The sequence below is a fragment of the Schistocerca americana genome, chromosome 4 (assembly GCF_021461395.2).
Source record: "Schistocerca americana isolate TAMUIC-IGC-003095 chromosome 4, iqSchAmer2.1, whole genome shotgun sequence".
NCBI classification, from domain to species: domain Eukaryota; kingdom Metazoa; phylum Arthropoda; class Insecta; order Orthoptera; family Acrididae; genus Schistocerca; species Schistocerca americana.
Genome location: NC_060122.1, coordinates 341287877 through 341308265, shown reverse-complemented (window position 1 = coordinate 341308265; position 20389 = coordinate 341287877). Strand labels below are relative to the sequence as shown.

Sequence of the window (20389 nt, the reverse complement as noted above, 5' to 3'; positions counted from 1 at the left end):
TTCTAAACGTGGTGCGAGGCAGGACTCAGCAGGACCAGCCATACCTCTGAAGACGTCCGACGTAGTATTGGACGAAACGTTAGAAATAGAAGAATTTCACGGACCACGGCCATATAACCCCGAAGAATTCTCAACAACAGCTCGCACCTTTGTTGAGTACGTTAAAAATGTACTTGTAGAGACTTCGACACCCATTCAGCTAAGTGGTGCTCTGCTGCTGCTTTGGCTCACTTAAAAGTTATCGATGTGAAGGCACTACGTGGCAACATGGAACTGCGCTGGTGGAAGAGCTCTCTTCGAACGAGCGGATTTTTGGCTAATGGACTGGCCTTCCCCTGCCACTATATTAAATCATACTGTCCACGTGTGGGATATGTTAGTGGCGACTATCACAGCATATCCACATGCACCAACGAACATCCTTCCGTTGTCAAGTACCTTGGTGGAGGAATGGGACACCCTTAACAAACTGGTAGCAAAATGGGAGCACGTTGCATACCATCCACTGCGTGGTGATCACACATTCTATTAACGAATCTGGATAACCTTTTTTATTGTCCAGGGGACCATCGTAAATCGCGGTACTAAAATGTAACTATTTTCTGTGAAGAAAAGTGTCATTTTTGTTCGTTTCGTTGCCTGCTTCTTTCAGTTGCCTTCTGTACGTTCGTAGTATACTGTAGCGATCTAAGACAAAAATGAAGAACAACGCACCACGAAGGAGTTATCTGAATTGGTCGGATATTGGTAGATGTGATGTATATGTACAGACGAACAAACGAAATTTTCACTTACAGGAAAAGTCGATGATTTATTCAAGAGGACGAGCTTCACAAATTGAGAAAGTGGACCATGGTCCTTCGCAAGCAATTATTCGGCTTGTCTTTGATTCATAGACTTTTTGGGTGTTCTCCTGAGTGACCTCGTACTAAATTCTGTCAAACATGGCGCGTTAGACTTCAATTTTTCTTCGTGTTGTAAGTGATTTCACGTCATTGAAAGGTAATAGTCATTCAGAGTCCCATTGAATGTGAAGTTATAGGCATAAAAACACTGAAATTTATTCGTAACACCATAATTTCCCAGTTGGACTTAAAATCTGCAGACAGTACTACAACTTAGTTTCTGGCTTTTAGGACACTGAAATACAGCAATCTCATCTATAGATAGCTAAAGAAATATAGTCAGACGTGTTTATTTTTGTCGTCATGGTGATGTATTCTAGTTTTCCTTACCCATCCACACAGTGACCAGCAGTCATCACCCAGTATTCGTTGATGATTGTAGCGCTGCATTCTGGTACACCGTAACGGACATATTGAGCCTGGAACAAATAAAACAGATCTACGTTTTCAATTTATCTGTGTTTCATTCGCTGATTAGATGCCACACGCTACAACCACATCACCAGATTTTGTTACTCCGCAGATTTCTTAGTTATGCTCTAGGTACATACAGTTATTTATCGTTTTCTGAAATACCATACATGTACGCTTATCTGTGTGGCCTATCATAGCGAATGTTACTTTACAATCCATGATTACTGGACTCAGGAAGTAACTGAATCGGTAGGAGTGTGGTGTAGTGGAGAGTCATTTTTAATTTATTGTCTAACGGTACTAGACTTCAGTGTTGTCAAAAAAAGTTCGGATATTAGGGACTCACTTTTTAAAATTGTAGTAAGAACAGGGCCATCATGTCATCATGTGTGATCAACAGAACATTGTTGTAAAGAGTGAATAGTTCATTAGCTATACATAGAAAGATAAAATATTCTGGAAACATCCCCCAGGCTGTGACTAAGCCATGTGTCCGCAGCATCCTTTCTTTCAGGAGTACTGGTTCTGCAGGTTCGCAGGAGAGCTTCTGTAAAGTTTGGTAGGAGACGAGGTACTGGCGGAAGTATAGCTGTGAGGACGGGCCGTGAGTCGTGCTTGGGTAGCTCAGTTGGCAGAGCACTTTCCCGCCAAAGGCAAAGGTCCAGAGTTGGAGTCTCGGTTCGGCACACTGTTTTAATCTGCCATGAAGTTTCAGATAAAATATAGTTTGAAGGATCACAGTAACGATGCATTATAGCATGTTGCTCTCTTGGAACAACGTTGAGGTGTGTATCATTATTGCACTAACAGTCATGTCTTCCTTAATTCGTACCAATTCCTCGGCAATGTAACTGCGGTATCTTCTACAGCATGTTCGTTTGCGAGGTTGAGAGGTTGATAACCTATCTGTGTGTTGACTGACTAGTATTCTGACTTTGCGCTGTGAGTCTCATCATTAATGTCAAGTAGACAGCCAATCAGGTTTAAATTATTTGCAGAAAATTTTTTGTACTGCAGTGAGCACTGATTTGAGGTTTTTTTGGCAGATTAAAACTGTTTATCGGACAGGTATTCCAACCTGGGACCATAGCAAAGGTCCCAGGTTTGAGTCCCTACCATGGACACAATATTAATCTATCATTAAGTTTCACGTTTGATTTATCCAGAATGCATGATTTCTCATTAGCTTCATGAAGCACTTCTGCCTGGGATTTGTATCTGAATGTGCTAATGGAGACAATAAATGGCCAATTAACGCTGACATTTTACCATGAAAGGAAACTCGTTATCTCCCGCTTCTGTGCCGTTCACAACTCTTGAGTCACCCTGCCCTGGAGGTGCAGCTGCAAAATAAAAAGAAACATTTATTGATGGTCCTACATATTTCGCAATAAAAAATGACTCTGAGCACTATGCGACTTAACTTCTGAGGTCATCAGTCGCCTATAACTTAGAACTAATTAAACGTAACTAACCTAAGGACATCACACACATCCATGCCCGAGGCAGGATTCGAACCTGCGACCGTAGCGGTCACTCGGTTCCAGACTGTAGCGCCTAGAACCGCACGGCCACTCCGGCCGGCTATTTCGTAATAGTTACACTTAAGTATGTTATGTTCCATGGATAATCAAATATTATAAAATGGTATCTGAAAGACCGTATGACAAAAGAGACCTCACTTGCAGTAAGTGCTGCCTGAATTTCCTTACGTTACAAGTTCTTGTTGCGTTTAGTCATGTCATTTTATGTGAACCAGGGCCACCATGTTTGAGAAAACTAAATCCCTAGGTCTTCCTCACAAAGAGGACTTTCTTTTTCGTTTCAAACATCTATGCGACTGATTTTTGAGTGAGCCGATTAGCAGATACCAAACTCCAGCAAATCGTAATTCATTTCCGAGCGCCGTGTGCCCGTTCTGTTGCCTGTTTTGTAAGCAAAAGAAGAGATGGCTGCGAGCTGGCTACACTTTTCCCCACAACGTTTGTCACCAGGTTGCATTATTGGAACTATAGCTATAATCAATGCTTTTATTCTATAGTGCTGGAATTTTTTGAAGCAGTGTATATGCGAGATTCTATGAATAAAACTAATCAGCTGTACTTTTTTCATATTATGCACCGCTTTACAGTCTGTCAGGAATAAGTGTTAGTTTACGAGCTTGTTGCAAGAGGTCAGATGTATTCGTTGTAAACTTTTTCTTATAATAAATGTGTAGCTGCTAATGTGACTCATTGTTGGTACTGAAAAATGCGCTAGGTGATAGTGCGTCTTAGTGACCTGAAAAGAAAGAGCGGTTCGGGATTGTTCAACCATGGTCTATACTCAGCAACCGTTAAGCACATCGAGAGCGGATGTAGGTAAGACACTTGCAGTGCACTGCCAACCAATGCACTCATAAAATGCACGTGAAAGAAGGGACTGCATGGTAAAGAGGCGACAGGCTTATCAACGTGGTTTCCATTGGGTACGGCTATCGCACAGTAGGGAAAACTCAATCTATATCTCAACTCTACTCAAAAGTAGAACTTTCAGCTGCAGCTAGAGGGTTTGCAAAGCACATATCAGTAGGTTGTGTAATGACAATCAACACTTCCGTGAGGCAGTCATCTCTAACTAGGGTTCCAAAAACAAAAAAAATCTGAGGTCGTCAGTCCCCTAGAACTTAGAACTACTTAAACCTAACTAACCTAAGGACATCACGCACAGCCATGCCAGAGGCAGGATTCGAACCTGCGACCGTAGAAACATCGCACGGACTGAAGCGCCTACAACTGCTCGGTCACAGCTGCCGGCCCACTGACGTGTGGTAACACAAACTCCTCAGCATGGGTGTTGGTAGTCTCCTCCTGGTATATGGTGCGGTAGTGGTCTACAAAGGCACTGACAATTTCGGCCTGCCAAGTGATTTTCCGGGCGCGACAGGTGTAGATCTCGGTCATGAGGCGTTGTCGTCAGTGTTTCCTATCGGAGGCGATATGATGTATGTTGAAGTATTCCTGTTTCGCCGAATCTTGACGTCGGGTTGCCGCCACCGTCCCCTGCAGTCTACGACGTGTCAGCGTTACGACGTGTGCCTTAATCCTGCAACGTTACCACGTGGTTTCATAGGTGGGTGACTGGGCGTCCAGGTCGCGGAAAACAGCTTAGAAATAGTCGGTAGTGTGCTGGCGCCACGCAGCTACTTCCTTGCCATACTGAATCAAGGTACGTCGAATGGCAGGTTTGGATCTTTCCAGCCACTAAGTCAAGGTTGTGCAGTACTTAGGTAAGCGACGTTCACAGGTGGCCTGTGTCTCAGTAACGCGTTGGAGACAGTTGGGATCATAGGGGTGGGAGGTGATCGGCTTCCAGACCAATTCTGGCAGGAGAAGAATATTGCAGATGTAGGAGCAGTGGCCCGAAAAGGCCAATGACCAGAGTTCTGCACCTTGGAATGCGGGTGTGAGTTCCGAGATACCTAAACTCTGTCAAGGTGGCTCGCGGAGTGACCCGTCTGGAACCAATGTCCAGGTGCATCACCGTGCCGAAGTTCGCAACAGATCATCGACGACAAGGCGCAGTTCTTGACAGGTGTCGTAGGGGCATTTGATCCCTAGGGTGCAGGACACAGCTGAAATTTTCCCCAAGCAATTAATGGTCGCAGCGCCCTAGATATAAGGGAGCGATTTCTTCTGAACAGAAGTGTGCTCTATATCTTCTCGAGGTGGAGCCGGACGGAGCGCAAATGTTGGCAATGCGCGTCCCCATGACGACCATTGACATACCTCTGGCGAACGGAAAGTATGTGATATCAACTACCGTAATGCCCTCGTGTGCGTAGATCAATACGCCATATCCCTGGTGGTCACCAGGAGAGAGATAAGTGTTGTATCTGACGACTTCCAGAAGTATGGCCAAGTGTGCTTCCTGTAGTAGTTCGATGTCGACGTCTGATGCCCACATCATTTCGCGCAGCAGTTGAATTTTCGCTTGTGAGCTAGTGGTTCAAATGGCTCTGAGCGCTATGAGACTTAACATCTCAGGTCATCAGTCCCCTAGAACTTAGAACTACTTAAACCTAACTAACGTAAGGACATCACACACATCCATGCCCGAGGCAGGATTCGAACCTGCGACCGTAGCGCTCGCGCAGTTCCAGACTGAAGCGCCTAGAACCGCTAGGCCACCAGCGGCCGGCGTGAGCTAATTTTGCTAGTTTTGATCGTTGCTATTCGGTACGTTTGAAGTCGAGGCCCGCCATTGAGGGAAGTCCATTAAAGGGAGTTGAAGAGGAACGAGCCAGGGCCGAGCCGTGTCGTACACCATCTGATGGTGTTACCATCGGCTTAACTAGGACTATGTCTGGGACAATTCTGTCTCCAGCATGTGGTTCGAGCAGTCGTCGATGTCGTCACTCCACGCCATCAAGGGCGCTGTCGTTGTGGCGTTAACATGTTCCACATGTCGTCCGTAGAAGCGAAGGACGTCTCGGTGACAGTCATAACGGTGGAGTCCATTGTTTCAGGTGCACCTGGGCGAGCCAGCGGAGTAGGTACAGGCACAGCCGAGCCGGCGTCGCATTGTCGTCATTCTTGTTGTCGTGCAGATTCTTCGAGGCCTCGTCGGTCCTGAATTCCAAGACCGTACCGTAAGATGGCAAGTGGCAGCGGAGATCGATGGTGATATGTTGTACACTGTTAAGAAAGAGGTACGTTTGGAATTGCGCCCGGCGTTTGGCAGTGTGACCATGTACGCGCCACAGGGGCGGAAAGCCACGATAACGTCTTCCACAGAGAGCTCGAATGGTAGTTCGAAAACTCGTTGGTGCGCTTGCTCAAGCCAGTGTGATGTACAGTGACAGCGCCGACATTGCCGTCGGCGTGGCAAAACCGTAGGCCATGTTTGATGTCACGTAGTATTCTTTCACGCACTGTGTCAAAGACGACTTCGACGTACGCCGTTTTGCTTAAGATAGACAAATGAATGACGAAAATGTCGGAAGCTGGGATCTTAGCTACGTCGCTTAGGTGTGGCGTTCCGCTTCCCAGGATGTTGGTCGGGTGTACTCATTGCAGAAGGTGAATCACAAAGTGTATTTTAGGAAACGGTTGGCCATGATCCAAGTAGATGTAAGTGACGGCTGCTGAAAGTAAACAACAGCGAACGACAGCTCCACAGGCGAAAAAACAGCATGTCCGCACTGCATGGCCACGAAAGCCAGATGTAACTCGGCCACGGAGACGGGTATAGACCCAGTTCTTAAATTGATTCTGGTAATTTGTTGCTTCCAGATAAAAATTAGAATATACTGTGCAAGTGTCTGCTCACGTGTAGCTGTAAGATCACTGGAAAAAAAAATTAGTCACCCCCAGAAAAATCATAACAAGTATCATTTAACAGCGTGTAATTTCGTCCAGGGCCCTTGATGACCTCCTGGATTCGGTTAGGAAGTGAGTCCACAAAGTTGCGCGGGTATGTCGCATTCAGGTTAAGCCATTCCCTGAGGATTTGATAGCGCAGTTCCACCAAATTGCGGGCATGCTGAAGTCGGCGTTTCATACGCTGTTCCGACGAGTCCCACAGATTTTCTGTGGCGTTCAAGTTAGGTGATATTGCAGACCAGTCGATACGTAATTGGGTGGGCGAGTTTTTCTGAAAACCAGTCACATATTTTTCCAGACCGATGAACTCTGCTGTTGTTGTCTTGAAAAGTAGGTTACCAATAGCATAATCATGGTGCAGATGTTGACTCCAATACAACATTTGCTCATTCAGAACGCTTAAATAGACATGCTGGTTCATGGCACGTCAGTGAGCTGGCCTAATTCATGACAAGAACCCCCCCCCCCCCCCCCCCGTTTTTCCCAAATACACAAAAGACATCACACACTCACCTCAAGCTTGAACATAGTACCTACACATTCAGAACCGCTGACTATGAAGACAGCATTTTTGCACAGAATAAGAGCAGCAGATCAGCGTAGAGAACTGGCAGAAAGTAGGTGAACGAGAGTATTGGAAAACTGGTACAAAGCTACAACAAATGTCGGAGCAGCGACTATGTAGGGAAGTAGACAATTTTCTCGAAGCGCCTGATTGACCCGCTGAACAAGATCACTGGTTGACATTTGCTTCCTGACATGACTACCTGCATCATGAACTTCTGTACATCCAGCTTCAAAATTTCTGCACCTTTGCCGAACTTTGTTGACACGACTGACAGTTCCGTTATTTGGTCTGCATTAAATCACGAGGAACCGTCAACATGAAGAATTCTAATGACAGCACGCACTTCGCATTTGGCGGAAGACTATTATTCTAGGTATCTTTACGTGCTCAATGTTCTCTCAGTTCTGAAAAGTGCTGCTGACGCAATCGACGGGCAAACTCGAGACACTGCGCAAATTATCAGTACAAGGTTTATCGGATTTCGACCGACGCTTTAATTTCGCAACCGACTGGACCTTGGAGAAAATAACACTCGTACATCAAGAATTAAAATATGTTAGTTTCAGAATATTTGGCGTACTAAATCAGACACTGAAGAATAACGTCAATCATGACACAATATTGGAATTCTTTAAGCCAATGGCAGTCTACAAGACTGTATTAAAGTGAAAACTAGATACCCATTCTCAAGGAAAAAATCTCATCTATAGGCTGGGTGCTTGAAATTAAACCATGTGGAGGTAAAATGTATTCTACTTAACAATGAAATTAATAAATTTAAAAAGTGCTGTGTACATATTCTTTCAGTGAAAAAGATGCAATAAGATCGACGAACATGGAGAAGCTGTTTGGAAGAAAGGGAAGCCGTCAGATTATATAAACATGCCATGCTGTACCATCCAATAGGAAAGAAGAATGTTAAAGATGGATCGAAGTGTAAAAGTAGAGAATACAGCCTCATACTTGGAATGCAGAACAAGAAAACACAGAAATTGCAACACATTCGTCTAGTGCCCATTTCTTTAACTAGCCAATAACAAACACATTTTCCATATAAGGTTTAATGGTACATCTTGACATTAATTAGGTGTTATTTAGAATCTACGAAGCCAATGATTGATGTTAAGTATAACCCGCTTTGCATTACCACTTACGAGTCACGCCGTAACACAGGTCTGCAGATCAGCGTCAATACATCTCTCTAATCCTTTTTACAAAAGTTCATAATATAGTTACCGTAGATGATCTACTCGTATCTTCATCTCAACATGGCTGTGCTCAGTTGGTGACAAAATATATCTATAAAATACCCTGCCGCTTTAGGGGCAAGCACTAAGGCAAGAGCCCTTAAACAGAAAAGAAGAACATTCCGTACGGTGTGTCAATGTGGTGACTGCAGCATCCTGAACAACTAACTCAAACTGATAAGACACGTTCTCGATTCAACATAAACAATCAGTGCGAACACGCCTAATGTAAGTTACTGTGAAAGCTATAAATTATATTTTCGACAGTTTCATACAAAAGAATGAAATCTTAATCTCGCTTGGAAGCTCATGGAACAGTGAGTGCATTAGTTTGTTCTATCCTGGTGCTCCCATTGTACGTTTACATAAAATAATTATGTGTTTAAGAACATTTTTGGACGGATCGATCTTAGTGGCAGCGAAATTTATATGTAAGGAAATGGAAATTCCATTGTGGATGTTGCAACTTTTCTTTTATTGCAGGTCACTTAACGTAACAGTAGGAAACCAAATGTAGACTTCAGGGCTTAGTACAATACAGTGAACGGTGTATATTTGATCTTCTTCTTCGTAGTGAAGTTTATGAATTATGTTTTGTTGCAAGTGCCTTGCCCTTCAGTGAAATTACTTTTCGCGCACAAGCTGGTAGTGACTGCGTCAACAATTTCATTCTTGGCACCAGATGCACACGAAAGCTCCTACTCATTAAATTGCTACCTCTCACGCTACTGTGTCTCATCTGAAAAAATATGTCGATAAAACTTACTGATAAAGCCATCTCTATCTATATCTACATCTGTGTCTTGAGTCTGTCTCTCTCTGTGTATGTGCCTCTATTTATATTCATCTCGTTCATTCTTAGACGCGCTCATACCTTCACACTGACACACACACACACACACACACACACACACACACACACACACACGTGCGTGTGTGTCGAAACTAGATTTCTTGCATTTCATTATTAAAACAAGAACAACACCAGTTGTATAGACGATAAGGTTCGTAAAATAGTTATTTGCACCTTTTACCGTAGCGCACGTTAGTTTTGTTATAAAGTTATTGTTGTCGGCAGTGACGTAAAAAATCGTGGTAATCTCTATTACGTTTGGCACGTTTGTAGAGGCAGCACAAACAACGTTATCAGTGATGACACGTGTTTCACATCAATTTACAAACACAATGACATGTACATTTGCCTTTATGATCCGCACAGGAGTATAACGCTTTGTCGAGTAAGACTGTCGTTAAGAATACGTTGATTTGTATTTACGGCGATTTTCGGTTGATTTCTCGCTTACATCGGTAAATGAGGTCTGCTAGTACATTTCCAAATGTAAGCAAGAAATCAAGTTAAAATCACCGTAAGTACAAAAAGTACAACTTAGGATATTCTTAACGAACTGTTTTTCAATCTAAAAGCAAATCAAAATGTAAATAATTCAATTACAGACCACTGTTGATGCCTTACGTCAATAAAGTGAAACGCGTCTGGTGAACAAAATGACGCATTTTTGTAGTTGGAATGACAGAACAAAAATACCCACAAGGACTGTAGAGCAACGACGGACACTGTGGCCACACAAATGGAAGACTGAAAATATTATTTTGGTTAAAAGCCTCCAACAGGCGTTTTGCTTATGAAATTATGGACTTTCCCCAAATTTCTAGCCTCAATAATGTTAAAGGAACTCGGTTTTAAGCAGATATATCTCTATAATATGTTACATATGCATAAATAATTCTCTGTACATGAGTACTATGGCTTGAATTTAACAAAATACAAGGAGTTACCAAATAAACACCATTTGCCATGTTAAAAAGGTTTGATCATCGCAAGTTCTTTGCCATGTAATTTTACTCGCCAGTTGTAAACAAAGCCCGGATTACCCTAATGTGGAACCCGTGATGGCAGACTAATATTTACAAAACATTTGAGACTTTTGTGGATACCTGTTGGCGTACTGCCTATTAGCATCTGTCTCTGATTCTCTGACCTACATATATTTAACTAATATTTGGCTCTGTGCACTATGGGACTTAACATCTATGGTCATCAGTCCCTAGAACTTAGAACTACTTAAACCTAACTAACCTAAGGACATCACACAACACCCAGTCATCACGAGGCAGAGAAAATCCCTGACCCCGCCGGGAATCGAACCCGGGAACCCGGGCGCGGGAAGCGAGAACGCTACCGCACGACCACGAGCTGCGGACAACTAATATTTCCTAAATACTCAGTTTCAACTATGATTAAAGTCTTGGTGTTTGAACCTTTCATCCAAATAAGATTGCTTGACAGCAAGAATATATGGTAGTCTACAGACGACATCTTCCATTCAGTTTACGCCAGCAATGTGGGAACTACAGAGGAAACAGTGTCTCCTTTTCTATAAAAGAAACTACTTAAAGCAGGATCAATAGTGGAAATATTCGGTCTTCAGAACCTAGGAGCAACCAGTAATTGTAGAAGCAGTTTGAGCCCATAAACGTCACGTGATAGCGAAACATGAGTAGTAGGAGTGAGAATCATAATAAAAACTGGTTAATTAGAATGTGAATTCTAAGTGTGTTGTGTGCTTCAGCGATTATACTTTATCACAGAAACATAAAAGAAATTATGAATGTTACAGACGCACTGTCAGCATTAATAAATATGGAAAGCTAAAAACCTTAGTTATTTGTTAAATAGCTTGTATGCACAAATGTATTGCTTTGCACCCAACGATTTGAGCATTTCACTGTTGAAACATCAATCAGGCAGTTGCTATGGACAGATAAGCTCAAGTATTTTAAAAATACACGAGATTGTCTAATAGCTGTTACGCTAGTGTGTTATGTAATAAGAGTTGGCACACTGCACAGTACGTACCGTAACACAGATTGGCTGAAAGCAGCAATAACACGGACCCAAACACAAAAATCATAGTGAATGTTATGAACGGGGCCTCCTTTTGCGACAGTGTCCCGTGTAAATACTCAAAATAATGCATACAGTTCTGCTAAGTTCTAATGATAATAAAATTATCTAATCTGTTGTTATCAAAACAGATGATTAAATACCACCAGCCGTTGAAAGCGCTTAATCCGCCTCATAAAATTTACGTTGGAAGAATATCTTGAGTTTCACTTTCAGAGATCTGAGAGAGAGAGCTAAAGTAGCATCGTAATTTGTACATTTTTCCCCAGTTTGAAACGGGACGGTCAGTATTCCACTACTTCACAAGAATTCTTCATCCATAATTCTAAATATATGTGATGTAACATTACTTTTCAGAATGTACAATGAAAGAGCTAAATATGAACGGATATTACCTTCAAAGTGCACATTCAACATGATTTTATTTTTGGTTTTTAAGTCATACATAGTACTAGTATTATGAATCCGGATTAATTCCACATATTTTATACTGTCACTACAAAGTCTGTGGTTTTACTGAACGCGGAAATAACACAATCAATATTTAATAGTATTAATTCCATCAGAACTATGCAGATTATTGTAAAACTACTATCCCACATTTACTATAAGAGGGGAGAGAATTTTCAGTAATACGCAACGTAGAAGGTTCAGTGCGAATCCTGTCAGAGTGTTATTCAGCGAATCCACCGCTAATGAAGATGGACGAAAATCCCACCACAAACCTCTGAATCTTATGCTCAACCCTTCCATTTGTCTCTCTTTGTGTAGTACTTTGCAGATGCCAGTAACGTTGTTTGTTCCGGAACTTTACCAATTTCCAAACAAGTATGGCTCATTCAAGATACTGAATCACGTCAGATATTCATTTTCCGTCTTAATGTCACTTCGGCTCAAGCTGATTTACCGCCTCTAGGTTTTTGACGCCCTGTATAAGAACTCTAAGGTTGACCTCTCACTGTGTTGTGAAGCCGCCACATGCTGTAACCACGACCCTCAATCCTTATGGCAGACACGAGATCATGAAGGATATGCTCATGAGAAATACTGCTGCACTGTGATGAAGCTCCATCCTGCTGAAATATGCCATTTGACGTTTTTTTAAGGAGGACCCTGGACGCTGAAATTTCCATTGTGTTATGATTTCCGCACTACATAGCAACCAAACACATGTTTTGTCCAATGGTACTCCTACCGCCGCCGCATTTGTTCGCTATTCTGCTGTCGGACTGCAATTAATATAGTGACTTATAACATGTATGAGGCCGTTGAAGTAGATATGACAGAATAGGGTTCGTCTGAAACCACTCACTATGCGAGACGTCTCAAAGAGCATTCAAGTGATCGTTTTAATGCGAGGTGTTAGCGATTTCTGAATAACTGTAGCCTCAAGCAACGGCATGAACGACACCAATTCAGCATGCAGCACCTTAAACCATGAATGGAAACAGATTTCACATCGACTGATGTATGAGCTTGTAACGGGTCGAAAGAATTTATGGTATTTGGAGTCACGGTAATAAACTCTAAGACAAAAAATAGACGTACCACGAAGGAATTATTAGATTGAGACGGAAGTAGGTAAATGTGATATACGTGTGCAGACAAACAAATGATTACGATTTAAGAGAAGTTAGATGATTAATTCAAGAGAAAGACCTTCACAAATTGGGTAACTCAATAACGTGATGGCCCAACTCTTGCTCTTGTCCATGCAAGTATTCTGCATGGAATTGATTGACACAGTTGTTGGGTCTCGTCCCGCGGGATACAGTGCTAAATTCTGAGCAACGGCTGCGTCAGATCGTCAGAATTCCGAGCTGGTTGGAGAGTCCTGCCCATACCCCTCCAAACCTTCTCCACTGGGGAAAGATGTGGCGACATCGTTGACCAAAGTAGGGTATGGCAAGCACGAAGACAAGCAATAGAAACTGTCGTCGTCTGTAAGTGAGCATTACGTCCCTGAAAAGTTAGCGGAGGATGACTTGAGATGAACGGTAACAAGGTGCGGCCTAAAATGTCGTCGACGTACCTCTGTGTTGCTAGGTTGCCGTCGATCTAACCAAGGGGTCTTGTTGTGAAAAGAAATGACACTCCAGACCATCACTGCTGGTTGCCGCGCCCATGGCGCGCGATGGTGACGTTGGTATCCCACAATTGTCTAGGGCATCTCCAGACACGTCGTCGATCTGGAATCCCATTTACTGGAGTAGAATTGTCTTCAGTGGCGATTCCCGCTTCGAATCGAGGCCCGATGACCAGCGTTAAGCCTTTCGCGCCTACTTCAAAGAGATACTTAGCGCGTTTTTCCGCTGTGAAACGGTTTTGGGAAAAGACATTTCGTATTTCCGGATTTGTTTTTGTCAACCGTCGTTTCAGTGCCATTGTGATCACAGAGTGTCTGGACAGATGGCTTTCATCCTTTCACTGATTTAACTTCTCAGCTTTTTCTGTCATCGACGGACAGGGTTTTAAGTTCGAATTCGTTGAAAGCGCCACACATGACCCTCCTTATGCTAATTTTGGCTTCCTTTACTTTTTGTTTGTTTATGAGGCTTTGGCTTCGTTCAAATTAGTTTTGAAGTTCTCTTTGTACTCAAAGTAGCTTTCTGACACTACTTTCGAACGACGGTTTTCCATACCTCATAACTTAGCTCGGCATATATCTGTCAAAAGCATATTGTACGATGCTCTTAAATTTTATTCATTGATATTCATCATTGTTAGTGCAGGAGACGAACAACAGTATCAGAAATTAAGTCCGTCTTCATGCAAGAAACCTTGCTACAAGTTTACTTATTTAATTTCCCACACTACATTCATGCTCATAAATCAAGGATAACTGCAGAATGTGGTGCCACACAACGTGGCGCTACACAAAACTGGCACTAATAGCATAGGCACATAGGGAACACACATGACACAAATTTGTAAGTCCACGGTAATTGTGATAACTTGACAAAACCATCCCGAAACACATGTGCCACAAAACGCCACTGTTTCTTGCGCATGTACCCCAACATCAATATGGCATATGATCACCATTCACACGTGCACAGGCCGCAAAACGGGTTGGCATACTCTGGATCAGATGGTCGAGCAGCTGCTGGGGTAGTCTCCCACTCTTGCACCAGTGCCTGTCGGAGCTCCTCAAGTGTCCTAGGGGTTTGAAGACGTGCAGCGATACGTCGACCGAGAGCATCCCATATGTGCTTGATGGGGTTTAGGTCTGGAGAATAGGCAGGCCACTCCATTCGCCTGGTATCCTCTGTTTCAAGGTACACCTCAACGATGGCAGCTCGGTTGGGCTGTGCGTTATTATCCATCAGCAGGAAAGTGGGACCCACTGCACCCCTGAAAAGGCGGACATACTGGTGCAAAATGACGTCCCGATACACCTGACTTGCTACAGTTCCTCTATCAAAGACATACAGAGGTGTACGTGCAGCCGGCCGGAGTGGCCGAGCGGTTCTAGGCGCTACAGTCTGGAACCGCGCGACCGCTACGGTCGTAGGTTCGAATCCTGACCCGTGTATGGTTGTGTGTGATGTCCTTAGGTTAGTTAGGTTTAACTAGTTCTAAGTTCTAGGGGACTGATGACCTCAGCAGTTAAGTCCCATAGTGCTCAGAGCCATTTGAACCTTTTTTTTTTTTTTTTTTTTTTTTTTTTTTTTTTTTTTTTTTTTTTTTTTTTTTTTGTACGTGCACCAATTATAATCCCACCCCACACCATCAGACCACGACCTCCATACAGGCCCTTTTCAAGGACATTAAGGGGTTGGTATATGGTTCCTAGTTCACGCCAATTGAAAACCCATCGAGAATCACTGTTCAGACTATACCTGGACTTGCCAGTGAACATAACCTGGGAGCACTGTTCCAATGACCAGATGCCGTTTTCTTGACACCAGGCTTTACGGGCTCTTCTGTGACCAGGGGTCAGTGGAATGCACCTTGCAGGTCTCCAGGCGAATAAAACATGTGTGTTCAGTCGTCTGTAGACTGTGTGTCTGGAGACATCTGTTCCAGTGGCTGCGGTAAGGTTCCGAGCAAGGCTACCTGCAGTACTCTGTGGTTGTCTGCGGGCACTGATGGTGTGATATCGGTCTTCTTGTGGTGTTTTACACTATGGACGTCCCGTACTGTAGCGCCTGGACACGTTTCCTGTCTGCTGGAATCGTTGCCATAATCTTGAGATCACACGTTGTGGCACACGGAGGCACTGTGCTACGACCAGCCTCCAGTCGCCCTAGTATTTTACCTCTCATAACGTCATCAACATGTGTTCTTTGAGCCATTAGCACGTCTGAGAACGCCTGCACTTTTACTCGCTGCACCGTACTCTGACATGCACCAAGACAACCCTGTGTATGTAGACCGCTGCCAGCGCCACCGCGCGACGACCGCAGGTCAAATACACCGCATGGTAATACCCCGAGGTGATTTAAACCCGCAAACTGCCCACCAGAGCGTTGTTTCAGCATGTATCAGCAATATCGTTAATTTATGAGCATGAATGTAGTTTCGGCGACAAATATCACCATCATCAGTGTTTTTTAATGAAAACATACAGAAAATAGCATAGTTATACAAACGCAGTAATACGTGATTACATTATTACTGTTCGTTTCTTGAAATATAGTTTGCTATGGATTCGTTCATACGACCTTATTTATTGTAAGTCATGGCATGTTTTTACGAATTATTCTTGCTGTTTGCGACATATATTCTGTGTTTTTTTCTGTTGCCGTTTTTTCTCAGCGTACATCACGTTATCTGCAACTGTGTGAGCTGCTGTTAGTACACAAATACTAAAAGAAGAAATAGTATGTCAGCAATATACATTTGGGGTTGCGGTAGTCTTGTGGGATACAGTTTTGGTGTGTACTGGGCTGTTAATTAGTTATTCGTGTAGTCACGTAGCTGTACACAGAAAACCAAACTTTCGCACTTTGTTTATAATCAAGAAACATAACGCCATCTTGCTGTTAGCGTGTGTCACTGCTGGAGAATCTCTTGTTGCGTGAAGGCTATGAAAACTGTAACGGGAATTACGATGACTTCTGTTCCTTATTTATGCTTATTTATGTCTCTGTGTGTGATGGGGAAGTGGTTCTGTTGCTTGTGTGTGGTTTCTGTTCTGTGTCCTTGGTCAGTTCTCTCAGAGCGGTAAAGAGTGTATTGTTGTGTTATTACATTTTTCCCTTGCACTATGGCCTTTTGTATGTAGTAATTTTCTTCTGTTGTTAGTTGTCGGTATAGATTGTTGCTGTTTTCCAGAATATGTAGATCGTTTCCGACATTAGTGGGGTTTTCGTTTTTGTTCATTAAATGTTCTGCAAAAGTTGAATGTGTGCTGCCAGTCTTTAGAGCTCTCATGTGCTCTGTGTACCTCGTTCGGAAGTTACTGCTTGTTTGTCCTATGTATTGGGACTGACAGGAGTTGCAAGTGAGTTTATATATTCCAGCGTTGCTGAATTTGTCTGAGCTTTTTGTAACTGATCTTAGCTTTCTCTGAACTGTGCTGTTTGTTCTGAATGTTATTCGAATCCCTTGCTTTTTCAAGGTGTTTCCAATTCTATGTGATATTTTGTTATTGTATGTTAATGTGTACCAACTGTCTCTTTTTCGTGATGTGGTCTGGTCTCCTGTGTTGTCTGTGTGTACTGCCTCTGCATTTTCCGATCCTTTGGTTGTGCTCTTGAGTGGCTGCCGCTATTTTTATGTTTGAGTTTTACCATGTTGTTGAATTTGTTTATGATGTCTGCTTTGTAGTCGTTTTCAACAGCAATTTGTTTGATTGTACTTAGTTCCCGTGTGTAGTTTTCTGGTTTAAGAGGTGTTCTGTTTATCCTGTGTAGCATGTGTGTGAAACTGGCATATTTATGCACTTTGGGTGGGTGGATGTATGTTAACAGAAAACATACACATACGCAAACAACAGAAGTCTCAAAAACACAGGAGACAAGCGCGAATGTTACGCCTTACTAAATACAACAGAGTAACGTTATGAGGGGAGCCGGCAATGCAAGGTGTGAAAACAGCTGACACGGCGTTACCTAAGTGAAAGAGGGCGGAAGCCGTTCCACATCGGCCGCCGCGGATGTGTTCAGCATACGTGTCGCAAGGCAGAGAAAACCCCAAGTAAGCGCAGCCCGAAAGCGAATAAATACTTAGCTGTTTTGTACTAAAATAACTTGTGTTAGTATCGCAGCTCTTACAACTACACGCGTGTGACGGTCACGGCGTCATCCGGAATGCTGTCCGTTGTCCACAGTTCGATTCAGTGACAGGTTAGCCCTGTGGTGAACCATTGCAAAAGCCGTAAAGAAGTTATTTTGGAACTTCAGGCTGTTTGTCTGGCAGGGCGTGGCGCCCCCCTGCTTCTCGCTGACTCCGGACCACTTCCCAAAACGTCGCTCGATGTGACGACCATCTGCATCCACGATATCCCGGAACAGTACTAGAAAGACCATTTCACAGTTGTTTCCAGCACAGGTTGGCCACGGAATGTTCAGCTATTATGACGTAGTTTATGCATTGCATCAAGATGACACATTGCGCCCGGCGTTCTCAGCCATGGAAACAGTAATTTATTTAACAATTTTTGGAGAAATTCCCAAATCTCAAGAATTCTAAACTCGTTCTTCAGCACCAGCGTCGATACTGGAGAAGAGTAGCAGCACTATTTCAGATGTTCTGATAAAACAGCTTTACGAGTGAATCTTTGTTCCCCTCATCCACTCTTGTGTTGACTGTCCCAGATGTAATGCATGCTGATGCTTTTGTTTCAATCCTAAATCCCTGTACCAACACCGGCACCTAACAGCAAGACATGGCACTAACACTACTAACAACGTAAGTCCTGTAGCGCACGTTCTGAACATCGTTCAAAAAAAGTTAGATATCTATTCGGTAAATACACTACTGGCGATTAAAATTGCTACACCACGAAGATGACGTGCTACAGACGCGAAATTTAACCGACAGGAAGAAGATGCTGTGATATGCAAATGATTAGCTTTTCAGAGCATTCACACAAGGTTGGCGCCGGTGACGACACCTACAACGTGCTGACATGAGGAAAGTTTCCAACCGATTTCTCATACACAAACAGCAGTTGACCGGCGTTGCCTGGTGAAACGTTGTTATGATGCCTCGTGTAAAGAGGAGAAATGCGTACCATCACGTTTCCAACTTTGATAAAGATCGGATTGTAGCCTATCGCGATTGCGGTTTATCGTGTTGCGACATTGCTACTCGCGTTGGTCAAGATCCAATGACTGTTAGTAGAATATGGAATCTGAGGGTTCAGGAGGGTAATACGGAACGCAGTGCTGGATCCCAACGGACTCGTACCACTAGCAGTCGAGATGACAGGCATCTTATCCGCATGGCTGTATCGGATGGTGCAGCTACGTCTCCATCCCTGAGTCAACAGAAGGGGACGTTTGCAAGACATCAAATATCTGCACGAACAGAAAATGGTTCAAATGGCTCTGAGCGCTATGGGACTTAACTTCTATGGTCATCAGTCCCCTAGAACTTAGAACTACTTAAACCTAACTAACCTAAAGACATCACACAACACCCAGTCATCACGAGGCAGAGAAAATCCCTGACCCCGCCGGGAATCGAACCCGGGAACCCGGGCGTGGGAAGCGAGAACGCTACCGCACGACCACGAGCTGCGGACTGCACGAACAGTTCCACGACGTTTGCAGCAGCATGGACTATCAGCTCGAAGAACATGGCTGCGGTTACCCTTGACGCTGCATCACAGACAGGAGCGCCTGCGATGGTGTACTCAACGACGAAGTGCACGAATGGCAAAACGTCATTTTTTCGGATGAATCCAGGTTCTGCTTACAGCATCATGATGGTCGCATCCGTCTTTGGCGACATCGCGGAAGCGTGTATTCGTCATCGCCATACTGGCGTATCACCCGGCGTGATGGTATGGGGTGCCATTGGTTACACGTCTCGGTCACCTCTTGTTCGCATTGACGGCACTTTGAAGAGTGGACGTTACATTTCAGATGTGTTATGACCCGTGGCTCTACCCTTCATTCGATCCCTGCGAAACCCTACATTTCATCAGGATCTACATCTACATCTACATCTACATCCATACTCCGCAAGCCACCTGACGGTGTGTGGCGTAGGGTACCCTGAGTACCTCTATCGGTTCTCCTTTCTATTCCAGTCTCGTATTGTTCGTGGAAAGAAGGATTGTCGGTATGCTTCTGTGTGGGCTCTAATCTCTCTGATTTTATCCTCATGGTCTCTTCGCGAGATATACGTAGGAGGGAGCAATATACTGTTTGACTCTTCGGTGAAGGTATGTTCTCGAAACTTTAACAAAAGCCTGTACCGAGGTACTGAGCGTCTCTCCTGAAGAGTCTTCCACTGCAGTTTATCTATCATCTCCGTAACGCTTTCGCGATTACTAAATGATCCTGTAACGAAGCGCGCTGCTCTCCGTTGGATCTTCTCTATCTCTTCTATCAACCCTATCTGGTACGGATCCCACACTGCTGAGCAGTATTCAAGCAGTGGGCGAACAAGCGTACTGTAACCTACTTCCTTTGTTTTCGGATTGCATTTCCTTGGGATTCTTCCAATGAATCTCAGTCAGCCATCTGCTTTAGCGACGATCAACTTTATATGATCATTCCATTTTAAATCACTCCTAATGAGCACTCCCAGATAATTTATGGAATTAACTGCTTCCAGTTGCTGACCTGCTATTTTGTAGCTAAATGATAAGGATCTATCTTTCTACGTATTCGCAGCACATTACACTTGTCTAAATTGAGATTCAATTGCACGATAGATAGTTGCAGGGCCTTTCTGGATACAGAAAATGTTCGACTGCTGCCCTGGCCATCACATTCTTCAGATCTCTCACCAATTGAAAACGTCTGGTCAATAGTGGCCGAGCAACTGGCTTGTCACAATACGCC

General features: G+C 43.6%; 1 protein-coding gene across 1 annotated transcript in view; it reads right to left on the bottom strand.

The window, feature by feature from the left end:
• The window catches only part of LOC124613886 (trypsin-1-like), a 43775-nt gene extending 32299 nt beyond the window's left edge, over positions 1–11476 (bottom strand). The window contains exons 1-3 of the mRNA XM_047142625.1: positions 11376–11476; positions 2589–2662; positions 1236–1324 (exon numbers count right to left, since the gene is read on the bottom strand). Of these exons, the coding sequence (XP_046998581.1) occupies positions 1236–1324; positions 2589–2662; positions 11376–11430 (218 nt within the window). The 5' untranslated portion in view covers positions 11431–11476. The remainder of the gene's footprint in view (positions 1–1235; positions 1325–2588; positions 2663–11375) is intronic.
• Positions 11477–20389: the final 8913 nt, after the last annotated feature.